We start from the raw sequence: 25,851 nt of genomic DNA, 5'->3' as shown, positions 1-25,851 counted from the left end.
GATCCCATGGACTGTAGTCAGCCAGGCTCCTCTTTCCGCGGGATTTAACAGGCAAGAACCCTGGAGTGGGTAGCCATTCCCTCTTTCAGGGGATCTTCCCAGTCCAGGGATTGAACCTGTGTCTCCTGCATTGGCAGGTGGGTTCTTTACTGCTGATCACCTGGGAAGCCCATGAAGAAAGGTTTAGAGGTATTCGAGAAAAGAGGTGGTCTCCAAGGACCAGGAGCTCAGAGGGTAGAGTCTCACGTTTTTTGGCCCCTTATGCATGCTCAGTTGCTCAGTCGTGTCTGACTCCTTGTGACCCCATGGGCTCGCCAGGGGCCCACCGGGCTCCTCTGTCCATGGGATTTCCCAGGCAAGAATACTGGAGTGGGTTGCTATGCCCTCTTCCAGGGGATCTTCCCGACCCAGGGATCAAACTCGGGTCTCCTGTGACTCCTGCATTGCAGGGGGATTCTTTACTGATGAGTCACCAGGAAAGCCCAGTGACTTCACTCCCATCTCCAAAGTGTCAGCCAGGGAAAGGAAAAAGGTACTTGGTAACTACCTGAACGTGGCTGCTAAATTTGGGGATGCTTCCCCCCTCCAGAGCAAGGTCTGTGTCCTGCTCCACGGGTGAGCTTGTGGCTGCTCTGACTGGGAGGGATGGTGCAGGTAATGTACTGGGACTTGAAGTGGGGGGCACGGAAAGCCACGTGGCTTGTGTTTGGCTCTCATGGGATGTCCCTCTCCAGAGTCTTCCTCTTGGAACCAGGAGCCTTGCTGGGAGGATGACATGGAGACGTCCGTGCAGGTCAACAGAAGATGCTCTTGGCTGAGCCCACCTTCAGCCGGGGATGCACCTTCCAGCCCTGAATGGGGAGACCTCTAGCACCAGGCAGCAGAGTGGAGTCACCCCCACTGTGCCCTTTCTGAATTCCTGACTCGGAATCCGTGAACATGGGAAGTCCTGGTCGCTTTACGCCACTGAGTTTGGTGCGGGTGGCAGCTTGTGCTGGATCACCGGAGTGTGGCAGGTACACAGTGACCCCGCATCCAGCCAGTGTGCTTTCTAGGAGGCTGTGTTCCCTGATGTCCTGGAGTTGTTGTTGTTGTTCAGTCACTCAGTCATGTCTGAGTCTTTGGGACTCCTGGACTGCAGCACACCTGGCTTCCCTGTCCTTCACCATCTCTGGGAGTTTGCTCAAACTCACATCACTTGAGTCGGTGATGCCATCCAACCATCTCATCCTCTGTCATCTGCTTCTCCTCCTGCCCTCAATCTTTCCCAGCATCAGGGTCTTTTCCAATGAGTCCTGGAGAGGCCTGGCATATATGAAGGATGCTGCCTGATTCTGGGTTGACCAATAAGTTCATTTGGCTTTTGCATAAGATGGAATGGAAAAACCCAAACAAACTTTTTGGCCAACCCAATATATGCCAAGGGACATTTTTGCTGACATCAAGCTTCTCAGACATTTTCACTGGGAATGGGGGTCTAAAATGGGAGAGTCCTGACCATGTACCCCCAGAGGCTCTGTGGACGGGACCCCCCATGTTTGAAGTTTCAAGCTTTAAAACGCCTTTGGATTTTGCACGCTGTGGATATACATCCATGTTAATTTTGGGATCAGTGTTTCAAATTAGTTGCCAATTAAGCTACTTAGCTTCCCACCCCCGCCCGCCACCCACAATCTCTAAGTACAGTGTGTTCTCTAGAAGATGCCGCCTGCAGTCCCGTGGCCTGGCAGGCCCCTGCAATGCTGTAGCGCAGTCTAGGGGGAAAGTTTGGGGTCACACACATACCGGCATCGCGGCTGCCTGGCCGAGTCCTGGCACTGGGAGCTCTTGGGCCGATCTGGGCAAAGCCGGGGTGCTGGCCTCTGCCCTCAGCTTGCTTGGAGTGGCTGCAAGAAAACACGGCCCCTTGCAGACTTGCACACACTTAACAGCTCTCTTATCAAAAGAGGGAGAGAGAACTTCCCTGGTGGTCCAGTGGTTAAGAATCCACCTGCCAAGGCAGGGGACACGAGTTCCATCCCTGGTCTGGGACGATTCCACATGCTGTGGGGCAGCTGTACCCATGCGCCACAGCCTCTGGGCTCACGTGCTGCAGCTACTGAAGCCCACGAGCCTTAGAGCCCGTGCTCTGCAACAAGAGAGGCCACCACAGTGAGAAGCCCGCGCACCGCAACTGGACACGAGTTTCCGCTGGCCGCAGCTAGAGAAAGCCTGCACACAGCAGTGAAGACCCAGCACAGCCATAAATAAGTAAATAGATAAAAATTTTAAAAAGAGGGGGAGGGTGACCACAGGGTGCATGAAACATGGGCCTGTTTGGAATCTGATGACGGGGCTCCAAGAGGCCCAGAAGTTCTGCCAGCCTTGCCTGGGGTGCAGGGGGAGGACAGCAGAGCACCCACAAGCTTTCGGTGCACCACGTGGTTCAGCCGCCTGCCTGATCACACAGCTCACCGGGTCCGCATGACACCTGCTGAATGTCGGCTTCATGGGGCAGAGGAGGAACCGGAGCATGGAGCAGGGTGGGGCAGGGCGGGGGGAGGAAGCTAGAGGGAAAGAAGCAAGGAGCGGGGACCAGATGGCGACTTTAGCTTCATGCCACGGACTGCCCAGCTTCTCCTTGAATGTGGGGTCCCTCGTGGGACTCTGTATACTCCCAACTGCCCTGCCCCCTGCAGAGTCACACTTACAGGTGGGCTCTGACATGGCTGTGCGTGAGGATTTGTGGGAACTTCTTGAGGAGGCCGATGGTGAGTGACTGGTGTTAAGGCCTGAGGTGCCCATGTCAAGTGCATTAAAGTGCTGCTGAGGTTCCAGGCTGGAGCCCTTCTCCTGAAACACACACACACAGAGTCCATGTTTCAGCATCAAGACCATGGCAATGAGCTATGTTACTTTAGTTGTCCTCTAAATATGTAGGAAAGCTTGAAGGGTACTGAGAGAAATACTATAACTGCTTGGAGAGAATTTCAGACACATTCAGGTGGACTGTTTATACAAATATATAATCTAGCATCTTTGAGGGCCTGGTAGCTTCCCTGGTGGCTCATATGGTAAAGAATCTGCCTGCAGTGCGGAAGATCTGGGTTCAAACCTTGGGCTGGGAAGATCCCCTGGAAGAGGGCATGGCAACCCACTCCAATATTCTTGCCTGGAGAATCCCATGGACAGAGGAGCCTGGTGGGCTACAGTCCATGGGGTTGCGAAGAGTAGGACATGACTGAGCAACTGAGTTTCAGGTTTTTTTTCATCCTGTAAGCAGTATTTATTACACTTTCTTGGCTTCTATTTTGATATTTTAGATTTTCATAATTGACTTGGCATTTTGTTTTTCCTTAAAATTGTCACCTCATGCCCAGAATCTTGGCTTTCTCAGAAGTGGGGTGGAGAGGCAGATTCTAGAAATAAGGTTACTGGTGGGACTGGGTTATTCATACTCCAATGAGGGACTTCCCTGGCGATCCAGTTAGGACTTCACCCTCCAATGCAATGCAGGGATGCAGGTTCAATCCCTGCTCACACGCCTCACGAGCTAGAATACCACATGCCTCCCAGTCAAAAAACCAAAACACAAAACAGAAACAATACTGTAACAAATTCAATCAATACTGTAACAAATTCAATAAAGACTTCAAAAATGATCCACATTAAAAAAAAAAATCTAAAAAAAAGAAAAATACTCTGGGACTTCCCTGGTGGTCCAGTGGTTGAGAATCCGCTTTCCAATGCAGGGGACGTGGGTTGCATCCCTGGTTGGAGAATTAAGATCCCATATACTTTGGAGCAACTAAGTCTGTGCACTCCAACTAGAGAGAGAAGCCTGAGCTCTGAAACTAGAGAAGCCTGCAATAAAGGTCCCACAACAAAGGTACTGCAACCAAGACGTGATGCATCCAAATAAACATATTTTAAAAATAAAAAATAAATACTCCAATCAGACAAATGCCTTTGGACCGTTCTGGACACCATCTCCCACTGCTCTTCCTCTGCAGCCTCAAGGCACCCAAGGCCAAGGGGCAAAGGTCTCCAATTCTTGATCCCTGGATCCTAACTGTTGCTGGGCCCTAAGGGTGCTTCTGCCTCAAGAGCATGGCATGAAGAGAAAGCAATTGTGACTTTCCAACCCTGAGGAACCACCTTTCCGTCCTGCGTTGGCTCAGGTGTCATGCATGCATGTGTGCTAAGTCGTTTCAGTCGTGTTTGACTCTTTGCAACCCCATGGACTATAGCCCGCCAGGTGCCTCTGTCTGTGGGATTCTCCAGGGGCCCACTGGAGAGGGTTGCCCTGCCCTCCTCCAGGGGATCTTCCCAACCCAGGGATCAAACCCACATCTCCTGCACTGGCAGGTGGGCTCTTTACCACTAGTGCCACCTGGGTCATAAGCCTAAGAAGATGACTCTAGTGATTTTTAAGCTAAAGAAGAAACCGAATGATTATTCTCCTCAGCCAGGCTCCTTCCTATTCTCAGAAGGATGGTGGGATTCCTGGGCTGCCTGGACAGGCTGGTGTCCCTGGTCCCAGGTCTTAAATCCCTGTGTCTAAGTCTACATGACAGTTCTGTCCTTTGTGTTGGGCCTCCAGTGAGGGTGGACCCTGAGTGTGCCCCAACAGGCCTGAAGTGATTGCTACCAGCCATAAAGGCCTTTGTGCAAAACAGAATCGCAGGGTGTGTCTGGGTTTGCTGGGTTCACTGTATATTTTCAGACCCTACTGCTTGGTCACAGCGTGTGTGCAAGCTAAGTTGCTTCAGCTGTGTCTGACTCTTTGTGTCCCAATAGACTGTAGCCCACCAGGCTCCTCTGTCCATGGGATTCTCCAGGCAAGAAGTTGTTGTTCAGTCACCCAGTTGTGTCCAACTCTTTGTGACCCCACTGACTGCACACACCAGGCTTCCCTGACCCTCACCATCTCCTGGGGTTTTCCCAAGTTCATGTCCACTGCATCAGGGGTGCCATCCAGCCACTGCATCCTCTGACGCCCTCTTTTCCTTCTGCCCTCAATCCTTCCTAGCATCACGGTCTTTCCCAATGAGTCAGTTCTTTGCATCAGGTGACCAAAATACTGGAGTTTCAGCTTCAGCATCAGGTCTTCCAATGATTATTCAGGGTTGATTTCCTTTAAGATTGACTGATTTGATCTCCTTGCTGTCAAAGGGACTCTCAAGGGCCCTCTCCAGCCTCACAGTTCAAAGGCATCAATTCTTTGGCGCTCTGCCTTCGTTACAGTCCAGCTCTCACAACCTATGTAACTGGGTCTTATGTGACCAAACGAGAACAGTGCTCCGCAAATCACACCTTTCAGAGTGGGGTCCCAGGCGGATTGTGTGTGCCTGGTCAGCAGACAAGTAAATGCAGGAAGTGAGAGGAAGAGCTGAGGAACTTTTCTAGCCATCTGCTGTACATCACACACAAGCAGGGGAATCTGCATTTCGTCAGTGACATCCGTCATGACAGATTTGAAATTAAAAATCCAAATGGTCTGTTAGCGCTGAGAGTTTGAAAAGCACGGTCCTGGAGCTGTGACTTTAAAAGGGACTTCTGAATCTGACAGCCTGAGATTGTATTTGTGTGTTTGTTGTTCAGTCGCTCAGTCACTTCCAACTCTTTGTGACCCCGCAGACAGCAGCATGCCAGGCTTCCCTGTCCTTCACTATCTTTTGGAGTTTGCTCCAACTCATGTCCATTGAGTTGATGATACCATCCAACAATCTCATCTTCTGCTGATCTCTTCTCCTCCTGCCTTCAATCTTTCCCAGCAGCAGGGTCTTTTCCAATGAATCAGCTCTTCGCATCAGGTGGCCAAAGCATCGGAGCTTCAGCATCAGTCCTTCCAATGAATATTCAGGGTTCATTTCCTTTAGGATTGACTGGTTTGATTTCCTTGCTGTCCAAGGGACTCTCAAGAGTCTTCTGTGTGTTTATACATAAGTGCATGTTGATGAGAAGTTTCATTGAGCTCTAATATTCCCCAAAGGTCGGAAACCTCAATAATGAATTTCTGGCTGGACAACACACTGTATGCTTGATCTTCAGCTGTGATGTATGGTGTGTCGAACACCTGCCTATGAACAGCTTAATTCCAGCCTTGGACATGACATATGATACATTCATGTGACAGAGCTGGGTAATAAACATGTCCATGAACAATGACAGAGGTGTTGTAGCATGGTGCTGGTGAGGAATCACCACACAAGGCAATAGCACTTTGCCTGCCAGTGCGAGCGACTCAGCAAAGATGCAAATGCGTTCTGGTCTCTAAAGGGGATCTCTTCCTCTTCCTAACTCAGTTCTTAATGGAGCAGAGATGTGTCTATGGTCCACTGACTGCAGTAAAGTGAGTATCATAATAAAGCAAATCACATTAATTTTTTTTGTTTTTTCCCAGTGCATAGAAAAGATAAACTGACCACTGCTGTAGTGTCGATTTCTAGCCAGAGACTCTAGATTCTAGGTCACGGGCTGGTTGGAACTTGAACCGTGTTTCATCAATTCTAAGATGAACTTCCCTCCCACGTTTTGACATAAAATGAAACTGGGATATGTCCTTCAACTCACAATAAGAAATCCTGACTTCACAGATGGGCAGCTTTCTCTCTTTCCTAGTGGAGACAGAGATAGATCTTACAATCGATGGCTTCTTAGCTTTGATGAAATCCAACATTCCCTTTCTTGCTTTCTCTCTTTTTTCCTCCCAACATATGTGTCTGCTTGAAGAATGACCTTTGAGAAACAGGGTTCTGGTCTGCTTATGAGTTTCTGTCAGGTTGTCAGTGATGAGGGCTGCCTGGCCAGAGGGTGCCAGGGACTCAGGCTGGAGACGAAAGAGGTCTGGGCTTTGAGAAGAGAAACACCTCTCCATTCCTCTCAGGGCTCCCTGATGACAAGGTGGCTCGAATAAGGATGTCAGTTCAGACCCCCAGACACAGAAGCGGCAAGTACACCCTGCCAGAAATACCATAGAGGGAGTGTGAGGGACAATGAGCTTGTGGGGTGCTCTTTTTGAGGGCAGGTACAGCACTTAGGCTAAGGGGAGGACAGGATGCATAGACTGTGCCCCAGCTCGTTGGGATAATGGAATAACCCCCGGCTTTTCATCTGTAGGAGAGATGCAAAGTGGACTCACCTGGCAGACATTGTTTTATTTGTTTTCCTTTATCACACTTCTTGGAGAGTGTAATTTTTTACAAATTGAAGGTTTATGGCAATCCTGTCTTGTTAGATGCTGCTTACCATTTTTTAGCCATCAGATCAGATCAGATCAGATCAGTCGCTCAGTCATGTCCGACTCATTGCGACCCCATGAACCACAGCACGCCAGGCCTCCCTGTCCATCACCAACTCCTGGAGTTCACTCAGACTCATGTCCATCGAGTCAGTGATGCCATCCAGCCATCTCATCCTGTCGTCCCCTTCTCCTCTTGCCCCCAATCTCTCCCAGCATCAGAGTCTTTTCCAATGAGTCAACTCTTCGCATGAGGTGGCCAAAGTCCTGGAGCTTCAGCTTTAGCATCATTCCTTCCAAAGAAATCCCAGGGCTGATCTCCTTTAGAATGGACTGGTTGGATCTCCTTGCAGTCCAAGGGACTCTCAAGAGTCTTCTCCAACACCACAGTTCAAAAGCATCAATTCTTCGGCACTCAGCCTTCTTCACAGTCCAACTCTCACATCCATACATGACCACAGGAAAAACCATAGCCTTGACTAGATGGGCCTTTGTTGGCAAAGTAATGTCTCTGCTTTTGAATATGCTATCTAGGTTGGTCATAACTTTCCTTTCAAGGAGTAAGTGTCTTTTAATTTCATGGCTGCAGTCACCATCTGCAGTGATTTTGGAGCCCAGAAAAATAAAGTCTGACACTGTTTCCACTGTTTCCCCATCTATTTGCCATGAAGTGATGGGACCAGATGCCATGATCTTCGTTTTCTGAATGTTGAGCTTTAAGCCAACTTTTTCACTCTCCACTTTCACCTTCATCAAGAGGCTTTTGAGTTCCTCTTCACTTTCTGCCATAAGGGTGGTGTCATCTGCATATCTGAGGTTATTGATATTTCTCCTGGCAATCTTGATTCCAGCTTGTGTTTCTTCCAGTCCAGCATTTCTCATGATGTACACTGCATAGAAGTCAAATAAACAAGGTGACAATATACAGCTTTGATGTACTCCTTTTCTTATTTGGAACCAGTCTGTTGTTCCATGTCCAGTTCTAACTCTTGCTTCCTGACCTGCATACAAATTTCTCAAGAGGGAGGTCAGGTGGTCTGGTATTCCCATCTCTTGAAGAATTTTCCACAGTTTATTGTGAGCCACACAGTCAAAGGCTTTGGCATAGTCAATAAAGCAGAAATAGATGTTTTTCTGGAACTCTCTTGCTTTTTCCATGATCCAGCAGATGTTGGCCATTTGATCTCTGGTTCCTCTGCCTTTTCTAAAACCAGCTTGAACATCAGGAAGTTCACGGTTCACATATTGCTGAAGCCTGGCTTGGAGAATTTTAAGCATTATTTTACTAGAGTGTGAGATGAGTGCAATGGTGCAGTAGTTTGAGCATTCTTTGGCATTGCCTTTCTTTGGGATTGGAATGAAAACTGACCTTTTCCAGTCCTGTGGCCACTGCTGAGTTTTCCCAATTTGCTGGCATATTGAATGCAGCACTTTCACAGCATCATCTTTCAGGATTTGGAATAGCTCCACTGGAATTCCATCACCTTCACTAGCGTTGTTCGTAGTGATGCTTTCTAAGGCCCACTTGACTTCACATTTCAGGATGTCTAGCTCTAGGTGAGTGATCACACCATTGTGATTATCTGGGTTGTGAAGATCTTTTTTGTACAGTTCTTCTGTGTATTCTTGCCACCTCTTCTTAATATCTTCTGCTTCTGTTAGGTCCATACCATTTCTGTCCTTTATCGAGCCCATCTTTGCATGAAATGTTCCTTTGGTATCTCTGATTTTCTTGAAGAGATCTCTAGTCTTTCCCATTCTGTTGTTTTCCTCTATTTCTTTGCATTGATCGCCGAAGAAGGCTTTCTTATCTCTTCTTGCTATTCTTTGGAACTCTGAATTCAGATGTTTATATCTTTCCTTTTCTCCTTTGCTTTTCACTTCTCTTCTTTTAACAGCTATTTGTAAGGCCTCCTCAAACAGCCATTTTGCTTTTTTGCATTTTTTTCCATGGGGATGGTCTTGATCCCTGTCTTCTGTACAATGTCACGAACCTCATTCTATAGCTCATCAGGCACTCTATCTATCAGATCTAGGCCCTTAAATCTATTTCTCACTTTTTAAAATTAAGGTATGCCATTTAAAACAACAACAACAACAACAACTGGGCTTCCCTGGTGGCTCAGACAGTAAAGAATGTGCCTGCAATGCAGGAGACCTGAGTTCGATCCCTGGGTTGGGATGGGGATGATCCCCTGGAGGAGGGCATGGCAACCCACTCTAGTATTCTTGCCTGGAGAATTCCATGGACAGAGGAGCCCGGTGGGCTACAGTCCATGGGTTTGCAAAGAGTCAGACATGACTGAGGAACTAAGTTTCACTTGCACACTTAACAGACTACAGAATAGGGTCGACGTATCTTTTATATCCACTAGGAAACCAAAAAAAGGTAATGTGATTTGCTTTGTGGCGATATTCACTTTACTGTGGTGGTCTGGAACCTGCAGTATGTCCGAGGTTTGCCTGCACAGTCGTTCTTTTAAGGCTGGAAGGTCACCAAACCCTGCTTTGAGTCGAGAGGCTGTTTTCTCACACAGCTCTGTGAGTTCCCAGTCTCCATGACCTCAGATATGTTATCTGCATCCACAGTACGCTCAGTCTCTCCTGAAGGATACAGACGGTGCCCACCTCGCAGGAACCTTAATAAGGTACACGTAAGCAAATACCCCTCAAATTACATTGAAGAGTATTGGGAACATAGCAAGAGCTCAAAAAACATGACCTGCTGCTTCAGGTATTACTGTTTTTATGATCACAACTCATGAAAGATTCTACTCAGTCAAACTTTGCCTTCCTCTCTGCTGGGGATCAGATTACCTTCAGTGCCGAAGGGTGGACGGTCTCCAGCAGCGGGTCCTCCAGCGCCAATTCCTGCCTCCTCTCCACCCGGACCTCGGCGTAACTGCTCAGGAAATCAAGAGACCACAGCTGGAGGGGGGACGTCCCGGGATGACACCAGCAAAGAGGGCTGTGTGACACCCTCTCCCAGGGCAGCCACTAGCAAGGCTGGCCCAGTTACTTGTTTGGGGATGGGGTTTCTTCCTGGGCCTACATTCCACAGGAGTCACTCGTACTGTGACATTCAGAGTGACTTCCTTTCTGGGATTTGCCTGGTGATCCAGGGGCTGGGACTCCACACTTCCACTTCAGGGGGCCCGGGTTTGATCCCCGGTCAGGGAACTTCCCTGGTGGCTCAGATGGTAAAGCATCTGCCTACGATGTGGGAGACCCGGGTTCAACCCCTGGGATGGGAGGATCTCCTGGAGAAGGCAATGGCAACCCACTCCAGTACTCTTGCCTGGAAAATCCCATGGATGGATAAGCCTGGTAGGCTACAGTCCATAGGGTTGCAAAGAGTCGGACATGACTAAGTGACTTCACTTCAGGGAACTAAGGAGCTTCCCTGGTGGCTCAAACGATAGAGAATCTGCCTGCAATATGGGAGACATGAGTTCGATCCTTGGGTTGGGAAGATCCCCTGGAGAAGGGAATGGACCCCACAAGCTGTAAGGCACAGCCAAAAGAAAAAAAAATCATAAAAAAACTTTAAACACATAAAAAAGAACATTTTCCTTTCCAGGATGTTGTTGCCTACACTTTCCTTTGTTGTTGTTGTTCTTTTCTCTTTTTACTGATCTTGACCCATCCTACCCAGAAACCCCCACACACAATTGTCTTTAGAAACCTATTTTCATTAATACGATGAGCCTCAGCCTTCAAATAATTAGAAGACTTACTGGAGACCTACTCAGTTTGGACTATGCACAGGAGGAAGTGATATATAAATTTTTTTTTTTTTTTTTTTTTTAGTAATTACAGACTACAATTACAGACTATAAAACTTCCAGAAGTTTTCTTTCGACCAAACCTAGAACTAGCCAGACCCAGATGGCCAATTAGTCTATGGACCCACTCTTTGAATGGTATGGGGAAATAACTCAGAGTGGTGATAGCCGAGTGACCCAGCTGTGGCTTTTGCACTGACTATAGAGCTGTGGGCTGGGTATTGGGCCTGGGGAGCAGTGGTGGCTTCTGCGCCTCGGGGACACCTGTGACTTCATTCTCTGTTGGTTGCTCCCTACTTTCTCTGAGAATCTCATTCTGGGATCTGAGAAGATAGACCAGAAATCAGACTCTGAGGAGCAAGGTGTTGACGATGTTCAGTCTTACCTGGGGACAAGAGGACCCCCTGGCAAAGGGCCAGGCAGTTGTGGGGGGTGGGGGGTGTGGAGGCTGGACATGGAATCAAAAAACACTGGCTGCTGACATGCCCAGGGGTGGTCTGGGAAGTCAGGGTCAGGTCCCCCTGGGGGTGGGCATGTATGTGATGATCAGGGTCACTGGCCTAGAATTACCTGCATTTCTTATCCTTCCTCTTTCCTCACTTACTAAAGAGGAGGGATTTACATGTGTGTGAGTGTGTGTGTGTACTGGCTTGGCCAAAAAGCTTGTTCAGGTTTTCTAGAGATCTTATGGAAAAAACAAATTGAATGTTTTGCCTGATCGAATAGATAAGTAAGTGTATATGGATAGTATCTATCCATCCATCTATTATCTATCTATCAATCAACCAGTCATCTATCATCTATCAATCAACTATCTATTCATCTATCTATCATCTATTGCTCTATCCATTTACCTAACTACCCATTATCTGCTGACAATCATCCATTTCTTATGTACATGTACGTAACAATAGGTATGTATATGTATATCTCGATCTATCATATATCTGTTATCTATCATCTATTTGTTCTGTATTGATACCTATATATAATGTGATCCTTCTAACCTTTCTTTCATTGCTCTCCTCAAAAGCTCTCCTCTAGACCAGCTTAAAACTAATTTATGTTCTTAAAATTTTTGTACTTGGGGAAAAAAACCCAAACAGCATTTCCCCTTTACCTTTGGGAACTGTGACCCTACACAGGCAGTGTCTAGGAAACACTGGATCTGCTTCCTCCCTTGGAAGCCCTGCCACCCACATGGGGCTGGGGCAGGTAACCTCTCCCTGAGGTCAGGGAGCCACCAGGAACCCTCTGGCTCTTGTACCACCCTGCCTTGGTTGCCATCAGTAGTTTTTGAAGCATTCAAAAAAGGGGGAGGGGTGGCAGGAGGGACTATGTCTCTGAGTTATTCAGAGGCAAAATTTTAATTTTCTTTTCCTACCAGTGACAAGGGAAGGCTGGGGGCCGGATGGAGATGAGGGAAAATATGTAAGTAGGTCACTGAAGCAGTAATTTACGGAGGAACATCCTGGCTGCCTGGAAGAGCTCAGTGAGGCTGTCAGAGGGGCCTGGCGGGGCCCTGGGAGGAAGTCTCAGCCCTGGGAGGCCAGGGCTGGGTGTGGGCTAGGAAGAAGCTGGCTTCTGGGGATTAGTCTGCTCACTGCGAGCAGAGTCCTGCTGCAGAACTCAGGCCCGGGCTCACTCCTCAGAACTGGGGACCCCTAAGGATACTGGGGCTCTGAGCCACCTGCTGGGGACCCCTAAGGATGCCCACCCTCCAAGCCCCTGGCCCGCCCACCCTCCTAGCCCCTGGCCCGCACCTGACCACCGAGTGTGTGCACACGATGAACTCGGGCTTGGAGTTCCACTGGTGGTAGGTGATGTAGTAGTGGGTCTGGAGCCAAATCCACTGCTGGCCTTTGGTTAGAAACCTGTAGCAGCACGACTTCCCTTTGCCAAACTGCATCACTGTGAGTAGAAGACGGAGTCAGCATATAACCAGCATTAAGACACAAGGACCCTTTCCTCCCACAGTCACTTTTAACAACACCAGCTTTCAAAATGACAGTGGTCATTTCCCCAGTAGTGATGGCTCTTAAGTGACCATCAACTGCCACGTGTAAAGTACAGAGCTGGTGGGAAGTTGCTACATAACACAGGGAGCCCAGCTCGGTGCTCTGTGATTGACCTAGAGGAGTGGGATGGGGGCGGGGAGGGAGGCTCAAGAGGGAGGGGACATGTATATAATTATGGCTGATTTGAGTTGCTGTACAGCAGAAATCAACACAACAACATTGTAAAGCAATGTCCCTCCACTTGAGAAACAAATTTAAAAAGAAGATCACAGGAAATGGTCATGAATTCTGAAACAATGGAGGGATGATCCTCCTGCTTCCCCAAATGCTCAAAAGCTTAAGAGAGCCTTAAATCCGGGCAGAATCTTCAACTGGGAGTTTAATTAAGGCAATAGTTCCATTCACCATTGCAATGAAAAGAATAAAATACTTAGGAATATATCTACCTAAAGAAACAAAAGACTTATATATAGAAAACTATAAAACACTGGAGAAAGAAGTCAAAGAGGACACAAATAGATGGAGAAATATACCGTGTTCATGGATCAGAAGAATCAATATAGTGAAAATGAGTATACTACCCAAAGCAATCTATAGATTCAAAGCAATCTTTAGATTCAGTGCAATCCCTATCAGGCTACCAACAGTATTTTTCAGAGAACTAGAACAAATAATTTCACAATTTGCATGGAAATACAAAAAACCTCAAATAGCCAAAGCAATCTTGAGAAAGAAGAATGGAACTGGAGGAATCAACCTGCCTGACTTCAGGCTCTACTACAAAGCCACAGTCATCAAAACAGTATGTACTGGCACAAAGACAGAAATATAGATCAATGGAACAAAATAGAAAGACCAGAAATAAACCCACGCACCTATGGACACCTTATCTTTGACAAAGGAGGCAAGAATATACAATGGAGAAAAGACAATCTCTTTAACAAGTGGTGCTGGGAAAACTGGTCAACCACTTGTAAAAGAATGAAACTAGATCACTTTCTAACACCATACACAAAAACAAACTCAAAATGGATTAAAGATCTAAATGTAAGACCAGAAACTATAAAACTTCTAGAGGAAAACATAGGCAAAACACTCTCCGACATAAACCACAGCAGGATCCTCTATGACCCACCTCCCAGAATATTGGAAATAAAAGCAAAAATAAACAAATGGGACCTAATTAAAATTAAAAGCTTCTGCACAACAAAGGAAACTATAAGCAAGGTGAAAAACAGCCTTCAGAATGGGAGAAAATAATAGCAAATGAAGCAATGGACAAAGAATTAATCTCAAAAATATACAAGCAACTCCTGCAGCTCAATTCCAGAAAAATAAACGACCCAATCAAAAAATGGGCCAAAGAACTAAACAGACATTTCTCTAAAGAAGACATACAGATGGCTAACAAACACATAAAAAGATGCTCAACATCACTCATTATCAGAGAAATGCAAATCAAAACCACAATGAGGTACCATTTCACACCAGTCAGAATGGCTGCGATCCAAAAGTCTACAAGCAATAAATGCTGAAGAGGGTGTGGAGAAAAGGGAACCCTCTTACACTGTTGGTGGGAATGCAAACTAGTACAGCCACTATGGAGAACAGTGTGGAGATTCCTTAAAAAACTGGAAATAGAACTGCCTTATGATCCAGCAATCCCACTGCTGGGCATACACACTGAGGAAACCAGAAGGGAAAGAGACATATGTACTCCAATGTTCATCACAGCACTGTTTATAATAGCCAGGACATGGAAGCAACCTAGATGTCCATCAGCAGATGAATAGATAAGAAAGCTGTGGTACATATACACAATGGAATATTACTCAGCCATTAAAAAGAATACATTTGAATCAGTTCTAATGAGGTGGATGAAACTGGAGCCTATTATACAGATTGAAGTAAGCCAGAAAGAAAAACACCAATACAGTATACTAACGCATATATATGGAATTTAGAAAGATGGTAATGATAACCCTGTATGCAAGACAGCAAAAGAGACACAGATGTATAGAACAGTCTTTTGGACTCTGTGGGAGAGGGAGGGGGGGATGATTTGGGAGAATGGCATTAAAACATGTAAATTATCACATGTGAAACGAATTGCCAGTCCAGGTTTGATGCATGATACAGAGTGCTTGGGGCTGGTGCACTGGGATGACCCAGAGGGATGCTTTGGGGAGGGAGGTGGGAGGGGGGTTCAGGATGGGGAACACATGTACACCCATGGCGGATTCATGTCAATGTATGGCAAAACCAATACAATATTGTAAAGTTAAAAAAAAAAAAAAGAAGCCGTGGTTTTCGAGATGCGCCACAGCTTGGGTAGCAACGGCCTCTCTATTTGGGCATGCGCTTCATGAGCCCCTCCCCTAGGAGACCGTTGCAGTCGGCCAGCCCCTGCTCCTTGTTAACCATGTGTGACCAAAAGGCCACGATCAAGAACGCTGATATGTTGGAGGAGATGCAACAGGACTTGGTGGAGTGTGCAATTCAGGCACTGGAGAAATATAATATAGAGAACGACATTGCGACCCATATCAAGAAGAAGTTTGACAAGAAGCACAACCCCACCCGGCACTGCATCATGGGGAGGAACTTTGGTAGTTATGTGACACATGAAACCAAACACTTCATCTACTCCTACCTGGGCCAAGTGGCCATTCTCCTGTTCAAATCTGGTTAAAAGCATGGACTGTGCCACACAGCCAGTGATCCATCCAAAAACAAGGACTGCAGCCTAAATTCCAAATACCAGAGACTGTGGTCTTCAGCCTTGCCTCAGGGAACTCCTCCATCTTTGAACCTTTATGGTGTTTTGTATAGGCCATTCTCTGTACTAGTTTGTGGTTATTAAGCAATCAGCAAAACATCTTACATTTGTATTTATTTTCTATTCATACCTCTCTGCCCCATGTTTTTTCTCTTCAAAATCCATTCCTTTAAAGAAATAAATCTGTTGAAGAAGTGTGCATAAAAAAAAAAAAAAAGCCCTGGTTTTCCTGGGGCTCACCATCCTGCTGCAGCTGGAGCTGTCTTTGGAGTTGTGGGAGAGACCATCCAGATGCTGGGAGAACTGGACCGAAAACAGACCTGACAGCCAGCAGCCTCTGGATGGATGCTCTGGCTGCCAGCCAGCTGAGCATCCTTGGTCTACATGGCTCTATACAGAGGATCAGCCACAGGGGCTTCCACTGCACACCACCACGCAGGGCTCCTATGGTTAAGTTGCGGCTTCCTTGGGGGTACCCGGTACACACAGATGCTGCTGGGTTAGGCCTGGACAGGGCAGAAAGCTGGACCACAGGTCCAGGAAAGAGGAGCAGCTGGGGTGCACTGTCTCAGTGCCTGGATTTTAGCTCCTCTTTACATGCTAGCGGTCAAGAGAAAGCCTAAACAGGAGACCAAAGCAACAAAAGGAGGCACTGAATCTGCCAGTAAAATAATATTTGTGGGACTTCCCTGGTGGTCCAGTGATTAAGAATCTACCTGCCAATGCAGGGGACACAGGTTTGATCCCTGGTCTGGGAAGATTTCACATGCCACGGGCAATTAAGCTCCAAGAGCTGCAACTACTGAAGCCTGTGTGCCCAAGAGCCTGTGCTCTGCAACCAGAGAAGCCACCGAAATGAGAAGTCCGAGTACCACAGCTAGAGAGTAGCCCCCGCTTGCCATAACTAGAGAAAGCCCCCAAATAAATAAATAAAATAATAGTTATCAGACTATTTAAAAAGCAAAAAAAGATCAAATAGTTTGCATTGCTGAGGGGAGCTGGGAAGGGGCTGGGGGAGGAAGCACACAGATCAAAGTCAATTCCAGGTGCAAACAAAACACAGGGGAATCTAGACAAGGATCCCCAACAAGGACCACAACTTGATCATCTCAGAGAGGGCAAAATTCTTGGCCTCAGAAGGAACCAAGTAATGCGTCAACTGGCAGAGCCTACGAGTCCTACTGTCAGGGCTGTAGGGAGAGAATGGAGGTCCTCAGGAGGGGAGCTGGGTGGTTGGCAGGGTTACTCACGGTGCTGGTGGCACCTAGCTAGGAGCTCCAGGTCATCCACGTGGTAGTAGTCGTAGCCCGAGGTTCCCAGGACTTCAAAAGGCAGGTACCCTATGATAGGAGGGGCTCTGCAAGGACAGTTGGTAGGGGGGTCTTCATCAGCCCTGCGGGCTTCCTGTAGTGGCCAATCCAGGGGCAGTTTGCATGTTTCTTGATCAACCCAGGGGCCTCATTTCTCAAGAATAAACACAGAAAAAACCATTTGGCAATGGTCAAAACCAGAGAGGCGGTGTTTTCCAAAGTGCTCACATTTTTTGGCATTAGACCCTTGGTTCCCTCGACCTAAACTGGCCCCAGTGATCACAAATGTTATTACTGCTGAATAATTAAAAACAGCTATGCATGGAGTCAGCCCAATTCTAAAGTGTCATAAAAAAAATCAAAGGGCAGGAAGGGGAGATTGTTAGTTCTTCAACTGTGAAAAAATGTAACACAAGAAAGAAAGAAGATTGGTCTAAAGGGACGGAAGGGTGTTGAAGGAAATAAAATGAGAGCTTCCTTCACATCTTGCCTTGCCTAATGGGAGCTGGTGAGGGTCCTGAGTGGGATGGGGGTGGGGCAGGCGGGGGTGTCCCAGAGATGTCTCCAGCGGGGGTGTGTGGCTCTCCTGAGATGCTCTGACCCAACCCAGGACATATCCACAGATGGAACAAATGCAGTGGAGGGAGATCCCAGCCCTTTGGCCAGCAAGCACTTTCCCCACCACGAGAGAGGACCAGGTCTGAATTCTGTCCCCCAAGGAGAGCCTGGCTCCTGGAAATAAGCACTTGAAAAAGCACCCAACCCAAATGTGTTTTTCTTTTCACAAACCTGTGATCCAGAAATAAAAATTTCCATTCCAAGCTATGCCTTGAAGTGAATTCCTCTAAAGGTTCGTCAACGATGCACATTTCCTGTATTGAAAGGGAGGAAAAATATGACTCGGGGTGCCAGATTCTCACCCCCCACCCCTGGTTGTGTCAAGAACGCATGGTCGGCAACAAAAGTGAAAAGCACTTAGAGCGAGTTTCCAAGTTGTGTTGGACCAAACCTCCTCATCAGCAGCTAATTTCGGTATTAGCGGCTGCTAAATTTATTTTACGAGCTGGGGAAAAAGGTCTGAGAGCCAGAATGTCTTACCCCTCCCTTCCTATCATCTAGACATGTGGTAAACACATGGAAAATGGCTTTTCATCTGAATTTGAATGAGTAACTTAACTCAACATTCACCCCATCCAAGGGAAAGAAATTGCAGACGGGAGTCCGGAGCACTGTCTGACAGGTTTTACCTCTGCCCACGCTGATTGGTGTCAACATACATGTGAAGAGTAGGAAGGTTTATGGAGTTCTGGAAGACCCTTTTCTGCCCCCGTGATTCACTGCCTTCAAACAAAATCCCCTCGAGGAGGGCATGGCTACCCACTCCAGTATTCTTGCCTGGAGAATCCCATGGACAGAGGACACTGGCGGGCTACAGTCCATGAAGTCCGAAAGAGGGGCTTTCCAGGTAAAGACTGTGCCTGCAATCTGGGAGACCTGGATTTGATTTCTGTGTCAGGAAGATCCCCTGGAGAAGGGAATGGCTACCCGCTCTGGTATTTTTAGGAAACTGAGGCTTGGGGAAAGAGTTTGTGGGGCTGTTGCTGTACAGAAATCAGATACTGAACATTCTCAGAGTCGGTGATGAGCTCATTGAAATCTTCTTTCACAGAAAGACAAGGAATTACCTGCCACACAAGGTGACTTGGGGGTATTTGTTCTGCAAGATAAATCCTCTCTGGGTACTTGCCTTTAAGAACTGTGGTGTGGCCAGGCGAACGGTGGCGATGAAGCAGACTTCCTTCCCCAAGGGCACTTGGCAGGGCCTTGAAAGGGCGCCATCAAAGCCATTACAAGAGGGGCTGGGCACTGGTGGAGGGGAGGAGACACAGGTCAGCCCTAGCTGGTGTGAGGTCAGCCCTAGATGGTGTGGGGCCAGCCCCGCCGGGCACCACCGAGCGGCCTCAGGTCCATCAGCCGTTTCATTCTCACAGCAACTTGGGGATGTCAAGTGCTATTCTTACCCCCACTGTATGGGAACCTGAGGCTCAGACTGGGAAGCATTGGGCACAAGGCCAGACAGAGCTGGAATTTGAGTCAGTAACGCACAACTAGGGCTTCCCAGGTGGCTCAGTGGTAAAGAATCCACCTGCCAGTGCAGGAGATGTGGGTTCGATCCCTAGGTCAGGAAGATCCCCTGGAGGAGGAAATGGCAACCCACTCTAGTATTCTTGCCTGGAAAATCCCATGGACAGAGGACCCTGGTGGGCTACCGTCCATGGGGTCACAGAGAGTCGGACGTGACGTAGTGACTAAACAACAACACACAACTCTGCCTCCCACTGCCACTAGTCCTGCAGCCATGGAGGTTACTGCGCTGGGAAAAAATCCTCTGCCAGACCAGCACACAGCCCCACAATGCAGGAGGGTCTGGACGCACACATCAGCTTGTGTCTTAAGGGTGAGCTGCATTGTTAGATGGTGTTCTGATACTGATGGGCTCAGGGGAAGTATGGTGGCTCAGAGGGTAAAGAATCTGCCTGCAATGCAGGACACCCAGGTTCGATCCCTGGGTTGAGGAGATCCCCTGGAGAAGGGAATGCTACCCCCTCCAGTATTCTTGCCTGGAGAATCCCATGGACAGAGGAGCCTGGTTGAGAATGAGCTATAGTCCACTGAGTCACGAAGAGCTGGACATGACTAAGTAACCAATACTACTACTACTACAGGGGAACTAGTGGGTCTTGACCCTGGGTTGGCCTACCTGGGATTCAAGAGATTGTGCCCTGAACCACCTCAGAGCCCAGGTTGATGCAAGATTTGACTGAGGAGATAGCTCAGGATTCACAGTGACCTCCCCAGTTACACAGCATCCACAATAGAACTCACTGCCCAGGTGACAAAACCCATTCATTGTGTCTTATGTGTTCTCACAGGCCGGGAAGGCTGGCTTTCCTTATCCTTATATAAATGAGGAACCCAAGGTCTAGGAGGCTTGTGTATATCAACTGAGCTCACTCGGAGTTGAAATAGTGGAGCAGGGTTTCCACCCAGGTCTTAGGACTTCAAGCCCTGGTTCTAACAGGACCAAGAAGGGGCTGTTCTGGGCTCCAGCCCACCATGATGCTGAGGCCAGGCCCCCAGAGGCCCGGGGGAGATACCACTTGGCATTACTAGCCATCTCCATAGGAGCAGTACACCTGTCTTCAGGGTGACTGTGAAAAACGGCTTCGCCTTCCAGAGAAAACTTCTTGCTCTTTTCAGTGGAGTTTGCTGGGTGGAAGAAAGAGTTCAATAGGAGAAACGTCAACCTATCAGGTACACGGAATTCTCTCCAGATTCCCCAGAACCAGATACACAATTGCCCCCAGCCCAGATCAGCTACTTCAGAAACTCGGGGTGAAGCCTGGGCAGCAACACTTTATGAAGTTTCCCCAGAGACTTCCCTGGTGGTCCAGTGGTTAGGATCCCACACTTTCAATGCAGGGGTCGTGGGTTTGATCAGGAACTAAGATCCTGCACGCCATGTGGCCAAAACATTTTAAAAAATAAAATAAAATTGGGTCTTAAAAAGTCAGTAAAAAAATTAAATTTTTTCTTTATTTTCTTAAAGTTTTTATCGAATTTGTTACAATATTGCTTCTGTTGTATGTTTTGATTTTTTTTTTTTTTTTTTTGGTCAAGAGGCACCTAGGATATTAGTTCCCCAGCCAGGGATCAAACCTGCACCCCTGGACTGGAAGGTCAAAGCTTAACCGTGGACAGGGAAAGTCCCTAAGATGTTTCTTTAAAAAAACAAAAAAACCTCCCCCAATTTACTAACATGCAGCCAGGGTTGAGGATTATTATTCTAGATAATCTACATTACCTCTTTCTTTTTAAAATGTAGTGGATTATATCCTGCATATTTCTGAGCTTGTAGATTCAGACAGAGCCATGTTTTCCAATTTGAGAACATCATAAAACTGTTTTCTGAAAAGAAATCTGTAAGACGCTCTTTGGCTTTCCAGTAATTTTTTGTTTTCTATGTTTACAGGTTTCTAAGTGAATCCATCTATACTAGATCTTCTATCTACAGTGGTCAGCTACCCACCAACAGGAACACACTCATTTTACAAAACATAGTCTCTGAATGCCTTCACATAAATACTAATAAATGTTTCCAAACACGAATATAAAGTGAGGAAAACAAAACAGAGTGGGCCCGAGAGAATTTACATCTGTCGGTCTCTGGCTTAGATCATTGCAGATTAATTTGTTGGGTGGGCCAAGGAAGTCACCAAGGGAAAGGAGAACAAGCCCACACAAGGGAAGGGTCTGCAGATGTGAACATCTGGTCATTAGAAAAAGACATTTAAAAATTTCCCAGATGTGAAAGATCCTCTCTGCCTGAATCTAGAGACATTGCCTGCCAGATTAAAACCTAATAAAATCCTCTCTTCTCTTTCAGAATAGCAGGACCTTCCAAATGAACATCTGAGAACATCCCAAGAATTTAAGAGAAACTCTCTACACTATGACCTGGTCTTCCCAGTGGTGCAGTGACAAGGAATCTGCCTGCCTGGGCCAGGAGACATAGTTTGATCCCTGGGTTGGGAAGATCCCCTGGAGTAGGAAATGGCAACCCACTCCAGTATTCTCGCCTGGAGAATTCCATGGACAGAGGAGCCTGGTGGGCTACAGTTCATGGGGTTGCAGAGTCAGACAATAGCCCGCACACACACAAACCACAGACTAGCTTGAGTGACCTTTTCGACTGCTAAATTCATGTCAGTAAGCACCTCCCTGGGTGATTTACTGTGAGGAGGAAGGGGTAGTGAACGCCAGCCCCCGGTAACTTCTTCAAGGGGTAGAGCCTCAGATAGTGGAAAAGAAGTGGGTGTTTTGCAGACCTTGCCATTGGCCTGACTGCCTCCCAAGGTGGTTTTTACCAGTCGTCTTATCACTTTGAAGGCTTTAAAGAAGAAAATGCACCCCAGGAGGGACGTCTCATGATTGCTCAGAGTCTGCACTTGATAAGTTGGATACTTTACAGAGGGGCTTGAAACTGAACAAACTCCTTTTCTAAACAAGCTTCCACCCCCAGAAGCCTTAAGCAGATGAAGTCTTGAGCAAAGGTGAAAATAAATGAAGATGAAGTTGTAACAGAGGGCAAGGAGAAAAGCTTGGGGGAAACCAGGGGGAAGAAGACACTGTCCTCGTTTTGTGAACTGAAAGCCTCTGAAATGACTTGTCCTCCCAGCATGAGCTTTCTCACATATTCTAGAGTCAACAGAAGGAGGCTGTGCTCAGGGACCTCTGAGTAATAGGGAACACTTAGAGTAACTTCTCTGGCACTTCCCAAGGTGGTTGAAAAACATTAATTAAGGACTTAATTAGTTGTTTCAACTTTAGTCAGAGGAAAAAATAGATCTAATTACACTTGGCTTCGAGAGCCTCTCAGAAGGATTCACCACTCAAGGAAGGCAGAGTCCTGTCTTATCAGATTTGTGTCCCTTTCCAGACTTCTCCTTTCCCTGCCACCAGCAAACACACAGCACTAACCGACGACAGACACAGAAGTGATTAATTCCTGCCCCACATCCCAGAGTTAGTCAACAGTGGTCTGAGTACAATCCTGTGAATCATTGCAGGGTGGCCTCATTTTCATTGTTTTGTTTGAGATGTATTATTCACAAAAACATCTTACCCCATTTATATCCTGTATAATAATAAAACCCAGTACACTATCAAAAGATAAGTCATTTTGTGGTTATTTGCCATTTAAAATTACCCAGTATTTCTTTGCATCCCATTAACACAAATAATCAAAGAATGACTTGTTTTCATCTGTAACAAACCGATTTCTTGTGTGCAGGGACTGTAATATATTAGTAGTAGTGTTAGTTGGTCAGTCGTGTCTGACTCTTTGTGATCCCAGGGACTGTAGCCCACCAGGCTGCATGGAATTCTCCAGGCAAGAATACTGGAATCGATTGCCATTCCCTTCTCCAGAAGATCTTCCTGATCCAGGGATCGAACCCAGGTCTTCTGTGTAACGTACTAGAGTCATATTTAATTGTGAACTCTGCCTCCTCATACAACATATTAGGAAATAGTCCCCCAAATCAGTACTATACTTTGGTAGTGGTGGTTTGGTGGTTTAGTCGCCAAGTCATGTCTGACTCTTGCGACCCCATGGATTGTAGCCTGCCAGACTCCTCTGTCCATGGGATTCTTCAGGCAAGAATACTGGAGTGGGTAACCATTTCCTTCTCCAGGGGATCTTCCCCACCCAGGAATTGAACCCAGGTCTTCTTCATTGCAGACAGATTCTTTACCAACTGAGCTAGGAGGGAAGCCCCTCTGAACTTTGCATCAGATGTAAAGGAGACTCTGGGTACTATAACTAGATTATTTTGAGGAAAACAATTATTCCCAACTGATTTAGTATCAGTATGTTCTCTAACTGAGAACATGTTCACCAAATTATATTTTTTAGTTATTTTCTGTACATTTTATAGGGGACATGTTCTGTGTATGGGCTTCCTTGCTGGCTCTGTGGTAAAGAATCCATCTGCCAGTCAGGAGATGTGGGATCGATTCCTGGGTCAGAAAGATCCCCTGGAGGAGGAAATGGCACCCCACTCCAGTATTCTTGCCTGGAGAATCCCATGGACAGAGGAGCCTGGCGGGCTACAGTCCATGGGGTCACAGAGTCGGACATGACTTAGCAACTAAACAACAATGTGTTCTGTGTATAGTGAATAAATAACTCCTATAGTATCAGAAAAATAAGTGATCTTAATCAAAAACCCAAAGCTGAAGAGCTAGCTTTCCCCACAGTGGGAACTGGGGCAGTGGTGGGGTTTGGGTGGGGCTGGTTCTGTCTCCAGCTCTGAGCAGGAGTCTTGCCCACACGTTTACTCAATGACTCTCTCTCGAGATGATCTTCCACCTCACACTGCACCACAGCTTAAAGTCCAATCTGGGAAGAGACCTTCAGATCCTAACCAGCAATTGATGCGCAGACCTTGAGACTCCTGGTTGGCTTCCCTTCCACAGCCCAGCCTGCTGCTGCTGGTGGCCTGTGGGCTGTGGGAGGCTGGCCCACAACACGGTTCTGGTTCCAGGGTGCTCGGGCTGGCTCACTGCCCTCTGAGGCATTAACACTGGTCAGAAGGACGCTTGGGTGAGAAGCAGCCGTAAACCAGCACGCACAGGCATCACGGCTCTCTGGAAAACAGCCAGGCACCTGTCATGGGCCTCATGCTTGGGGAGATGCAGGATGTTGAAAGGATCAAGGGGTTATCAAGTCCCTTCTTTGCTCACGGATCGTTCAGCACTGAAGTCTCTGATTTCAGAGATCCTAAAAGAATTTTTCCTTGGGCTCAAATTCTCAGGATTTCAAAACCAAGAGAACCCCAAGGTTCAATGGAGGACAATATTAGTGCATATACAGGGAGTCTAGAAGGATGAACCTGTCTGCAGGGCAGCAGTGGAGGCGCAAACTAGAGAACAGACTTATGGAAACGGTGTGGAAGGAGAGGAGGGGATGGACTGAGAGAGGAGCATCTAAACACACGCACCACCATCTGTAAGACAGACAGCCGGCAGGAGTTTGCTGCATGATGCAGGGAGCTCTAACTAGGTGCTCTGTGTCAGCCCAGGGATGTGGGATAGGAAGGGGAATGGGGGGGAAGTTCAAGGGGGAGGGGATGTATGTATACCTATGGTGATTCATGTTGGTGTATAACAGAAACCAACCCAATATTGTAAAGCAATTATCCTCCAATTAATAATAAAAAATTAAAAAAAAAAAGAATGATGATGTCTTGGCATCTGGGGTTGTCTTCCCAGTCTGCCTGATGACAGAGGTGAGCCCCCCAAATCAGTCATGACAAGGAGATAAGGATGCTGTGGGGGCAGGGAGACCTCAGGGGGGTGGCGGGACAAGAACTTGCTTCCGAAGGGCAAGGTGGAGGAAGTGGGTGACAGGGAGGGTCAGCCAAGTAAGAAAGAGAGAAAGAGGAACTTGTCTCCTCAGCATCTATTCGGCCATCAGGACGGCACCGTGGAGAATTTGGATCAGAGATGGCCTGCCGACGATAACTTAGTTGCAGTAACTGTAGGAAAACACAGTAATAGTCCACAAGTGTTAGCTGCTCAGTTGTGTCTGACTTTTTGCAACCCCATGGACTACAGCCCTCTAGGCTCCTCTGTCCATAGGATTCTCCAGGCAAGAATACTGGAGTGGGTTGCCATTCCCTCCTCCAGAGGATCTTCCCAGCCCAGTGACTGACCTGGGTCTTCCACATTGCAAGTGGATTCTTTACCGTCTCAGCCACCAGGAAGCCCAATAGCACGCAAATGTGTGTGCGTAGTTGCTCAGTCATGTCCGACTCTTTGCAGCCCCATGGAATATAGCCCACCAGGTTCTTCTGTTCATGGAATTTTCCAGGCAAGAATACTGGAGTGAGTTGCCATTTCCTTCTCCAGGAGATCTTCCCAACTCAGGGATCGAAAGTGTGTCTCTTGTGTCTCCTGCATCAGCAGGTGGATTCTTCACCACTGTGCCACCAGGGAAGCCCATAAGTATACAAGCAGAGTGACAAATAGCTTTCCCCGCACTTCTTGGAACAAACGAAAAAAAAGCTGGTAGGTGTCTGGGAAGACATGAAACAGACAGTGAGGAGGTTTGTTAAAGGAACAATGAGGTCCCTAAGTTTCATTTGTGATGAACATCCACAACGTTCGGGCT

At 47.3% G+C, this 25,851-nt stretch overlaps 2 protein-coding genes across 6 annotated transcripts in view; one reads left to right on the top strand and one right to left on the bottom strand.

Annotated features, from left to right (window-relative positions):
• Window positions 1-25,851, bottom strand: part of NPAS2 (neuronal PAS domain protein 2) — a 198,258-nt gene that overhangs the window by 26,749 nt on the left and 145,658 nt on the right. For all 5 annotated transcript variants that reach the window (XM_061431680.1, XM_061431682.1, XM_061431681.1 and 2 more), the window contains 7 exons: window positions 18,862-18,980; window positions 17,904-17,986; window positions 17,055-17,161; window positions 12,771-12,918; window positions 10,040-10,124; window positions 2,691-2,832; window positions 1,786-1,886 (listed from right to left, as the gene is read on the bottom strand). In XM_061431680.1, the coding sequence (XP_061287664.1) occupies window positions 1,786-1,886; window positions 2,691-2,832; window positions 10,040-10,124; window positions 12,771-12,918; window positions 17,055-17,161; window positions 17,904-17,986; window positions 18,862-18,980 (785 nt within the window). The remainder of the gene's footprint in view (window positions 1-1,785; window positions 1,887-2,690; window positions 2,833-10,039; window positions 10,125-12,770; window positions 12,919-17,054; window positions 17,162-17,903; window positions 17,987-18,861; window positions 18,981-25,851) is intronic.
• Window positions 15,083-15,957, top strand: LOC133256740 (dynein light chain 1, cytoplasmic-like). Its single transcript, XM_061431686.1, has one exon. It carries the CDS (start codon window positions 15,382-15,384, stop codon window positions 15,715-15,717), a length of 336 nt encoding a protein of 111 aa, XP_061287670.1. The 5' UTR covers window positions 15,083-15,381; the 3' UTR covers window positions 15,718-15,957.

The sequence above is a fragment of the Bos javanicus genome, chromosome 11, assembly GCF_032452875.1.
Source record: "Bos javanicus breed banteng chromosome 11, ARS-OSU_banteng_1.0, whole genome shotgun sequence".
Classification (NCBI taxonomy): Eukaryota; Metazoa; Chordata; class Mammalia; order Artiodactyla; family Bovidae; genus Bos; species Bos javanicus.
This window is presented reverse-complemented; position numbering and strand designations above follow the sequence as displayed.

What these genes read in the sequence shown, in the direction of transcription:
- LOC133256740 (XM_061431686.1), top strand. Translation starts at nt 15,382, where the DNA reads ATGCGCTTCATGAGCCCCTCCCCTAGGAGACCGTTGCAGTCGGCCAGC.